At 43.9% G+C, this 10334-nt stretch overlaps 2 protein-coding genes across 2 annotated transcripts in view; both read right to left on the bottom strand.

The window, feature by feature from the left end:
* Positions 1 to 4913, bottom strand: part of LOC132887232 (RING finger protein 212B-like) — a 28376-nt gene extending 23463 nt beyond the window's left edge. The window contains exon 1 of the mRNA XM_060922742.1: positions 4814 to 4913. Within this exon, the coding sequence (XP_060778725.1) occupies positions 4814 to 4913 (100 nt within the window). The remainder of the gene's footprint in view (positions 1 to 4813) is intronic.
* Positions 4914 to 7466: 2553 nt separating this feature from the next.
* zp3f.2 (zona pellucida glycoprotein 3f, tandem duplicate 2) lies at positions 7467 to 10085 on the bottom strand. The gene is made up of 10 exons (XM_060918762.1): positions 10025 to 10085; positions 9734 to 9918; positions 9554 to 9657; positions 9209 to 9288; positions 8953 to 9130; positions 8746 to 8869; positions 8100 to 8188; positions 7917 to 8008; positions 7779 to 7843; positions 7467 to 7550 (listed from the first exon to the last, which is right to left on the bottom strand). Exons 1-10 carry the CDS (start codon positions 10083 to 10085, stop codon positions 7494 to 7496), a joined length of 1035 nt encoding a protein of 344 aa, XP_060774745.1. The 3' UTR covers positions 7467 to 7493.
* Positions 10086 to 10334: the final 249 nt, after the last annotated feature.

Here is a 10334-nt window from a genome sequence, read left to right on the forward strand (position 1 = left end):
TTGGATTGGTTGAGAAGGTTGATGGTGCCGACATCAGTGCAAAGTTTCTAAGGCGACGTCGTAAGAGGTCTGTGGATGGAAAGCCCATCTTCACTTTCAAAGAAAATGATGGAGTCATCCCTAGAGAAGATGCGCATAAGAAACTACCTACACCACAAAAACTTGGTGGTACAGCCAGAAGGGAGCAGAAATTTATATTCCCCTGTAGCATCGACAAGTGGGATGTTATGTAGTAGGCCAGATCTGTGAAGAGAATTGCAGTCATTTTGGTCTGAACATGTGTTCATGTGGCACGAGGCCTTGTTTAAGAACATTGGCCTTCAATGTCATAAATTACCTATAGAATTGCTGATTTTTTTCCATTTGGAACTCAACTTTGTTCTGATGTGTTTATGAAGAGCTAGGCCTTGTTTAAGAAAATTGACCTTTGATGTGCTCATGTGGCGCAATAGGATTGTATGAAAATTTGCCTTTGATGCCGTAAAATAACTTTAAATAAACCTTAAATGAGTAGTTTTGTACTGAATTCGTCTAGCATTTATATAGCATTACAGTTTCTGAGATCAAAATATACTGTTTTACTTCAGAGCGATAGCAGGAGTAGAGCAGACACATGGGAGTTGGGTGCGGCACGGTGGTGTAGTGGTTAGCACGGTTGCCTCACAGCAAGAAGGTTCCGGATTCGAACCCAGTGGCTGGCGAGGGCCTTTCTGTGTGGAGTTTGCATGTTCTCCCCGTGTCTGTGTGGGTTTCCCCCACAATCCAAAGACATGCAGTTAGCTTGATGTGGGGCGGCCTTGTGCTGAGGTGCCCTTGAGCGAGGCACTTAACCCCTAGGGTTGCCACCTGTCCCGTAAAATACGGAATCATCCTTTATTTGGCAATTAAATCTTGTGTCCCGTATTGAACCGATACGGGACGCGATTTGTTCCGTATTTTCATAAATGTCCAATACACGTCTGTCTCACACATATCAACACTAAATCTAACAATAATGAACAAAATAAAACAGGAAATACTACGTTGCGGGATCTACCCAGGACACAAACCCCTCCAATCTGTGTCCCGCTCTGTGCGTCTGTGCCTGGCTGCCTGCGTCACTGCGTGTGGCGCTGTCACGGTTGCCTAGAGACAGACAACACACACCGGCGCTGCTCAAAAAACCCGGGCCTTTTAAAAATGTCTGCTGCACCCGGGACTCCACCACGTCCTCAAAAGCGTAAACGCTTACAAAAATACAGACGTGAGTGGGAAGAGGCACATCCTTGGCTGGACAGCGTGAGTGGAGACGACTACACAGCAAACTGTAAACAGATTGTTGTGTTTTTGTTCTCTTTTTTCTCTCTAAGTAAAAATGTCCCCAAGGTTCACAAAGAGAGTCCCTACACCAAGAACAGTTATGCACTTTCATTTACAGTGATATTAAGTTCTCAATATATTTAGATTATATTTTAAAAGTTCATTGTTGCCCATGTTGTTCATTGTACATTATACATTTTTACAGCATTGGTAATAAAGCATTTCAAGCTTTAAGTATGAGTAATTGCTTTCTTGATCACCCCTTTACTAAAAACACCTACAAAATAAAACATACCACTGCTGCGGACACCCCACCCCATGGGAGTCGTGCCCGTGGTGGTCATGGCCCCAAGGAGCCGTGGTGGGCGTCCCTTATTTTCATTTCTGAATGGTGGCAACCCTATTAACCCCTGACTGCTCCCCGGGCGCTCTGATGTGGCTGCCCACTGCTCTGAGTGTGTGCGTGTGTTCACTGCTTCAGATGGGTTAAATGCAGAGGATGAATTTCACTGTGCTTGAAGTGTGCATGTGATTGAATAAAGGTTTCTTCTTCTTCATAATCAATGGCACAATTTACCCCAATGTATTCTCTCCAAAGGCACAACTTACTCCGCACCAGGGGCAAGTTGTGCCCAGGGGCGCAGATACGTTTTTTGAACTGGGGGGGACAAAGCTGCCAGCAAACCAACCCCAACCCCACCCCCAACATGTGTTGTGCGAGGAATATACTTTGATGCCCTCAGGGTGGCGACATTACTCAGCTAAGACAAAAAAACCATCACTCCTTCATCCCTGCAACCATCAGCTTAGGCCTACTAATAAATAAACAGTAGGAATAGAGCACACCTGTGTCTGGTGCTCTCATGTGCTACATGTTCCTTATGAAACAATATGCTCGCTGAAATTATGGCAGGGAATGCCAGATTAAACATTAAAACTGCCTTCTGAGCACTGTATCTACAGGCTACCACCTAAAGGAGGCTACCAGAAAGGCATCTCTACTCCGTATGATTTTACTTTCACTACGACATTACTTTGAACAGACTATCAAAAAATTGCAAGGTGATATGATAAAGTAAGGCACAGTTTACTTACAGTCGTTGTTTTTTTTGAAAAAACGATGCAATCGTTTTCTGCCTTTTCGGTTTGGCACCCTTCATCATGCCGTGTTGGGGACCTGAACTAGGAGCTGTCCCCGATATGCCTGTCAAACTTCTTGTGGGTAACCATAGCAACCAAGCTCGAGCTCGCAACCTGTGCAGTCTGCGCAGCTCAACCAACCGAATATCAGTCTTTGTTTTGTTTTATGTGAGTTGTTGCAACTATGTATGGACTGCTGTGCACCTCAATAAACCGAATGGTAATTAGTCTTTTGATTTTCCCGTGAGGTTTGCCTTATGCAAAGAAAGACAGCATAGACATTTTTTCCTTCCTATAAGTGGGGGGGACCGAACGAGGTGAATTTAAATCTGGGTGGGACGAATCCCACCCATCCCCCCCCTCTATCTGCGCCCGTGGTTGTGCCACAAGACCACTTTTTTTCAGAAAGCTCGTCTCGTCTCGTCTCGTCTTCTTCAGCTTTATCCGGGACCGGGTCGCGGAGGCAGCAGTCTAAGCATGGAAGCCCAAACTTCCCTCTCCCCAGACACCTTGGTCAGCTCCTCGGGAAGAACACCGAGGCATTCCCAGGCCAGCCGAGAGACATAGTCCCGCCAGCGTGTCCAGGGTCTTCCCCGGGGCCTCCTCCCGAGGGGACATGCCTGGAACACCTCCCCAGGGAGGCGTCCAGGAGGCATCCGAAAAAGATGCCCGAGCCACCTCAAGTGGTTCCTCTCGATGTGGAGGAGCAGCGGCTCTACTCCGAGCTCCTCCCGAGTGACTGTGCTTCTCACCCTATCTCTAAGGGAGCGCCCAGCCACCCTGCGAAGGAAACTCATTTCGGCCGCTTGTATCCGCGATCTTGTTCTTTCGGTCATTACCCAAAGCTCATGACCATAGGTTCAGAAAGCTATATTTTTTGGGGTGTATTCAGACCAGGATAGTTCGATAGTTCACTTGCTTTGGTCCGAACCAAATGTTTTTTTTATTTTTTCATTTTGGTGCGGTTCGCTTTCACACTGTACATTTTAGTAAGCGGACCAAAATCTGTCAACAAAGCCACGCGCCCTGAGGTCGTTCAGCTATTGGTCAGAGACGACACGCGCACAAAGCGTTAAGTTCAAAAGTAGTCACGGAGGATATCGCTGATGAGCGCACATCATGTTGTGGCTCTTCACGCAAGTCGCTAGTACTGCCACTTTTTGAAAGAATGTCCCTGATTTTAATGTAGGTCTGACGGAGTTTCTTCACTTTTAGCCGACATTGTTCTGGGGAGCGCGTGAACACCTTCTCCTTCATTTTCTCACTGAATACAGCAAACACGTCGGCATTTTTGTGTGTTCTCTCCAAAAGCTCAGATATGTGGACATCTGCCCATACATCCACAAGGGTACGTGTTTCTTCCTCGGCCCACGTTTGCCCCCTACTCATTTTTTGTACTCTGTAGTCTAGCCTGAATGACTGAACGACTGTTGTAAGGTTCCCTTGACAACCAAAACAGTGTTTGCGCTTTGCGGTGGAGTGTCAAGACTCTGTTTCCCATAATGCTCGACAAACGACGGTACAAAAAAGCAAAACTGTCGGATTAGGTCCGGTCTGCTTTCACACCTCCAAAAGGTCCGCACCAGGGTTCCTTTGGTCCGGACCGAGTCCGACCTTGCAGCTCGGTCTCGGTCCGCTTGTTTGGTCCGGACCAGAGTTCGGTGGTTTGTATTCAGACCAACCCAAAAGGTCCAGACCAAACGAACCAAATTTCCCTTGGTCCGGACCTTTTGGGTTGGTCTGAATGGCTGAAAAGACTTTTGGGTTGGCCAAACAACGTAGGTGTGAATACACCCTCATCTCATCTCATTATCTCTAGCCGCTTTATCCTTCTACAGGGTCGCAGGCAAGCTGGAGCCTATCCCAGCTGACTATGGGCGAAAGGCGGGGTACACCCTGGACAAGTCGCCAGGTCATCACAGGGCTGACACATAGACACAGACAACCATTCACACTCACATTCACACCTACGGTCAATTTAGAGTCACCAGTTAACCTAACCTGCATGTCTTTGGACTGTGGAGGAAACCAGAGCACCCGGAGGAAACCCACGCGGACACGGGGAGAACATGCAAACTCCACACAGAAAGGCCCTCGCCGGCCACGGGGCTCGAACCCAGGACCTTCTTGCTGTGAGGCGACAGCGCTAACCACTACACCACCGTGCCGCCTGAATACACCCTTAAATACTATATTTCAGATCCAAAGTGATTGTTCCCAGGGATGCACCACATCCCGAAATATACGTACATAATTTAGTTGGAAGCATTACTGTCATGGCCTCGCTTTAAAGTCACTTTAAGTAAAAACTGGCACATCTCACCCCACTCTCCCCTATTTACTAAAACATTCCAAGGTCACATATCTATCTCACTTGGTTTGATGCAGCTCTCACAAAGTACATGGCCACAGCTCGACACTACAAACTTATTGCCTCGCCTCAAAAAGCAGTTGTTACAGTGAAACCAGTCCATTTTGTTTCTCTCTCTGAAAAACCACCTGTGGAAAGAGATTCATGAAACATTAAGAAGGAAAGCAGATTGCTAGTCAACCAGCTACTGATTTAAAAATAATTAGCTAAAAGATGTATTTATTAAGCAAGACCAGTTTTAGAAAGAAAAAAAAGTTAACTTTTACAGCACTGTATCTACAAGGACAAAGGAATACTTTTCTCGTCAGACCTTTAGCTTAAGGCTCAAATTGCTAGTGCGCGAATATTACGTGTATGGTAGTACATTGAACAGCACTGTCCGTCTATCTACAGCTATGACGTTTCTCTATTCACCACAAAATGTAGGATTTGATTTAAACTTTAATCTGGCGTTTTTACAGGTGCAGTATTATAAAAATCCAAGTTAAAATCTTTAAAGATTTGTCCCCAAAACGTATATACACGAATTTAGTTTAAACTATTTAGACAGACGCTGGTTAATATACTACCGTGCAGCATGTAATAGTCGCGCACAAGGGAATTTAGGACTGATTATATTGGTGACCTCTATGCTTTGTCACAGAGCTGACCCAAACAGAAATTTAGTCTAACGCTGCTGTTAATTATAAATAACATCTGAAGAAAACATGACAATTGACAGAATGCTGGATTAAACACGTCTGTGAAGTTTCAGTCTGAACACTCCAGAGCGAATGATAGCTAAGGGATTGAATGGAAGTTGTGTGTAACTGGTTGACAGCTCACATGCAATCAAAACCATTTTAGGGATGTAGTGAAAGACATGGGGCTTAAAGTAAAATATGAAGCATGGACGAATGTTAATTCAACATGTAGTGTTGATACCCATTCCGATATAGGCCTACTGTACTACTACAGGCGGTGTAAAGGTTTTTTTTTTTTTATTTAGCTGGCCATGGTGCTGCAGGACATACTCTACATGTCCCCTCAGGGGACATTACAGAGACTCTGCAGCAGGAATGCTACAATAAGAATACACATTTTCTATTCAAAATATCACTTTTGCACATTTCTCAGTAACATGACAAGCAGCGTGATGGTGTAGTGGTTAGCACTGTTGCCTCACAGCAAGAAGGTTCTAGGTTCAAACCCAGCTGCCGGTGGGGGCCTTTCTGTGTGGAGTTTGCATGTTCTCCCCGTGTCTGCATGGGTTTCCCCCACAGTTCAAAGACATGGCGTGCCCTTGAGCAAGGTGCCTAACCTGACTGCTCCCCAGGCACTGTACTATGGCTCTGGGTGTGTGTGTGTTCACTGCTTCAGATGGGTTAAATGCAGAGGATGAATCTCACTGTGCTTGAAGTGTACATGTGACAAAGGTTTCTTCCAACCTGCTAGTTATTTCTTAGTTGTGAGGAAAGGCTGGTGAAAGGATGAGCTCAGCAGGACTGTAGCTTGGGGGGTGCCCTGCAGTGCCCGTGACCCCCCCCCCCCCCCCATTGGACTGTACTTTTTTTTTTTCAATAGCCACATAAGAATATTAGAAAAGCAGCCACTAATTTTTCTAACTAGATTGTCACCTCAGCCTCCTTAGGGTTTCTATAACCTTGTATGGACTTCCTGTGGTTTGGGCACAAAAACCCAGTTCTGTGCAAGTGCAACATGATTGCACTAGAAAGCATGGTCAGGCTGCCAGTGTAGCTGCAGTCTTTTTAGATGCAAACTGAGTATTTCCTCTTGTGCTAATAGTTCACCATGTCAAAACATTCCTCCTTTCGATGCGCAGAGGTAAGCAATTTCATCTCATTATCTCTAGCCGCTTTATCCTGTTCTACAGGGTCGCAGGCAAGCTGGAGCCTATCCCGGCTGACTACGGGTGAAAGGCAGGGTACACCCTGAACCAGTCGCCAGGTCATCACAGGGCTGACACAGACAACCATTCACACTCACACCTACAGTCAATTTAGAGAGTCACCAGTTAACCTAACCTGCATGTCTTTGGACTGTGGGGGAAACCAGAGCAAACCCATGTGGACACAGGGAGAAACATGCAAACTCCACACAGAAAGGCCTTCGCTGGCCACAGGGCTCGACCCTGGACCTTTTTGCTGTGAGGCAACAGCGCTAACCACTATTCCACCCATGGTAAGCAATTTATTTATATATATCCATCAAAGTTGCATTTTGTGGCTCCAAAGTTGTATGCGGTTTCTGGAATGCAACAGCAAGAAAACAGTGTGTTCCATGGCAGAGCAATCAACACTGACAAGATCGTTGACAGCTTTGCCATTTGTCATCAACAACACCTTTTACTTAGAAACATTTTGGCCACCAAGCAGTAAGACAATAAGAATAGAGAGAATCTGCATCAGTTGACTAGGGTAAGATGTTGAGCCGCTCTCTATATACTGCCAGATAAAGCTGATTTGGCCTAATTATTGTCCGACCTCTCAACATGAGATGAAAGAATGATGCAAAGACAGTGTTCTCAAATGTACTCATTTACAAACCTGCAGGTATGTACTCAGGCTGCCAGTCAGTGTGTGACCCCCCCTTTGAAAAATCCTAGCTACACCCCTGTTCAGTTGTAAGGGGTAAAGAATACTCAAGACAACAGGTAGCACAACAAGCATTTATTTTGTCCAAGTTACCAGGCAGTGGGAACATGTGGCTGAACAACTGGGTTTGAAACTTGATTCAGTACCTGAAAAACAAGAAAAAGGCTTTCAGTGGGCAGAGATGTCAGTTTAAAAAGATAGTCAGCACACACCCATCATAAAAGCTTCAGCCACTTCTGTGGCAACAACTCTATACAAATGTGAATGAAAGAGGACTTAAGGGCTGATTGAATCAGGTCCAACAATTAAATACTCAGCCCATTTCCAAGAGTTGAGTCTGTATGGAAGAAGTTTTACATGTTGCTCAAAAGTACCGTAGGTGACGTTAAAAGCAGTGGTCCCACAACAGAACTTCGAGTTGGTCCTTGGAGCGCTAGGGCTTTTTAAAAAAAATAAATAAAAATCAACAAGGTTACAAGCATAACAGCAGACTAAAGGAATCAATAGCCCACCTGATTGTAAATCCTGTACTGCCTCTTGATTGCAGCCATAATCACAGCAATTGCATAGATCAGATTGGAAAGGGTCATCTAAAAGTTCCCACCTGTCAATGAAGTTATGAGGCTGGAGCAAAGATTGACTTTTAAAAAAAAAAAAAAGGGACTGAACCTTCAAAATAAGTCTGGCATATTTACTTTCCACTAGATTTGTCATAATTGCAAGCTTTGTTTTCTTCATTTAAATCATCTGGGTTCCATACTGCTAGTTTGCAATGGATGTACACCTGGGTAGAAATGCAAAAAAAAAAAAATTAGGAGCAGAATCCTTGATACAATCAAGGAAAGGCAGCACTCCAGTTTCATGAGGCCACATTAATTGCATGTATTCCAGTTTTAAGCTCACGCTTAATACAGCAATCCTCAGTCATTACTTTACCCTGGTCTTCAAAATAGACCATGCTAAAACTGATTTTCCTGGTTACACAGTTGTACTTTGCAACTCTATAGGACCATTATAGAAGTTATCATGCCATCAGTTGTCACCCAAATGATGGGTTCCTTTCAGGGCTTCTCCTTCCCTCATATCATCCAAGGGAGTTTCTCCCACGACACAATCACCACAGGCTTGCTCATCAGGGGCCAAACTTGGCTCATATGTTTAAAGGTTTTTTTTTTGTAAAGCTGCTCTGCAACAACATCTTAAAAGCACTATACACAAATTTGACATGAGAACTCTTCAGACAGCTCAGGAACTCCAGAGCTACCTGTTGCCAATCCACCCTGTCCGTATTCATGCACAAACAAATCTTATTTATATTTTGCATATAAAAGCAGCACACACCAATGTGGATGCATCCACTTCTTGCTCTGCTGCAAATTTGAAGGCTTGGAGTTGAAGCACAAGTGAAGAGGACTGATTTCTTGGCAAGAAACTAGAGGACCCAGATTTTCCATCCACAAGACATCTGGGGAGGAGAAATTAGCAGTCACAGAGAGCATCCTCATTTTTGTAAATCATTGTGCTACATTAGACATTTAATCCACATACCCCTTATTAATTATAGGATAGGTCAGTGACTGTGGTTCAAGTACTAGGGTGTTCGAAGCAACACACTCTTCCAGATAGATCATTAGGGACTGATGAGTTTGCTGCATTACTGAAGCACGAATGTTAATCATGGAACCAAGAGGAAAGGAGTTGGATAATGCCAGACCACTTAGATCATCTGTTTGGGAATAAAAGGAACAGACATTTAAACAAAGAATTGTGTTTACAACTACAAAAACAAGTTCAGTCAACATACCATTCAAAAGATCCAAATGAAAAGTCAACTCTCCTTGACCTTGTAAGACTCCAACAGCAGGCTTCACAACTGGAAAAGGCCTAAAAGTTGCACACACTCAGCAGTGCATTTAATAGTTAATTAGGTCACCAACAATTAAAAGGTCAGCATTTGAAGGATTCCCATCTATATTCAAAGCTTCACCCCAGAATATTTGGTAGAGGTGCAGCCAAACAAGTAAATTAATACCCCTTCAGTCAGGGCACAGCTAAAGCCAGTTTTAAAACCCATGCGCTACATGATTAAAATATTTCATTTCAAATCCTTTAAAACCATTTTCTCAGCAAGAGTGACTTGCAAGCTTACCTTTCAGCAACACACTTAATAGGGTAGACAATCACTGAAGAATTTGACTTTGATAACAGCCTAAAAGTCAGTTCATTTTCATAGATCAGCTTCTCAGGCGTTTCCTGGTGGGGCAAGAGTCATTCCATTTGACTACCACATTTTAGGCATCAAAAATATTTACAAAAAGTTCACATGTACCCTTTGTCTGAAATGGCAGTCAGAAAAATGATAGTGGAAAACTGCCTCCCGTCCTCCATCAGCTGTAGATGAGAACTTCAAAGGAAAGCAATCACCCAGTAGAAGCTCAAAGGGTGTTTCAGCCAGGTTTTCAATAACCTTCCACATGACTACAAGGGAGTCTTTTCCACATTTTACTTGAACATCTACAAATTAAATGCAAGAAAAGATATCCAACATCAAATACTAGCATAATCAAATATCCAATTAGTATAAAATTGGACAAATACAGCTTCACAGTTAGTTCATTACCTTTTTGGGCCAACACCACATTTACAGTTACTAGGACAAACCCCAGCCAAAAGAAACACATGATTGCTTGATTGTGAGACCTGTTTGACTAGCACTGTAAGTGTCCTTTTAACACATAGCAATCCTGGTCTCACTGAAATCAGCTGTATTTATTATGCTTCACCAATCAGCTTTCTGAAATAATTAACATCTTTCAGTGGGCAGGGCATCAAGGTTTTGTGAGAAAATGGTCACAGGAAGTAGCAGTACACGTATAGACAGTCAATTTAAGGCTGGTTTTAAGGAAAATCTAATATGTAAAATAATCACT

This window comes from Neoarius graeffei, chromosome 1 (genome assembly GCF_027579695.1).
Source record: "Neoarius graeffei isolate fNeoGra1 chromosome 1, fNeoGra1.pri, whole genome shotgun sequence".
Lineage (NCBI taxonomy): Eukaryota > Metazoa > Chordata > Actinopteri > Siluriformes > Ariidae > Neoarius > Neoarius graeffei.

What these genes read in the sequence shown, in the direction of transcription:
- zp3f.2 (XM_060918762.1), bottom strand. Translation starts at nt 10,085, where the DNA reads ATGTGTTTCTTTTGGCTGGGGTTTGTCCTAGTAACTGTAAATGTGGTG. An exon ending in ACTGCCATTTCAGACAAAGG is followed by an intron (nt 9,658 to 9,733) that starts GTACATGTGAAC and finishes TTGCCCCACCAG; the next exon opens with GAAACGCCTGAGAAGCTGAT. An exon ending in TCATTTGGATCTTTTGAATG is followed by an intron (nt 9,131 to 9,208) that starts GTATGTTGACTG and finishes ATTCCCAAACAG; the next exon opens with ATGATCTAAGTGGTCTGGCA.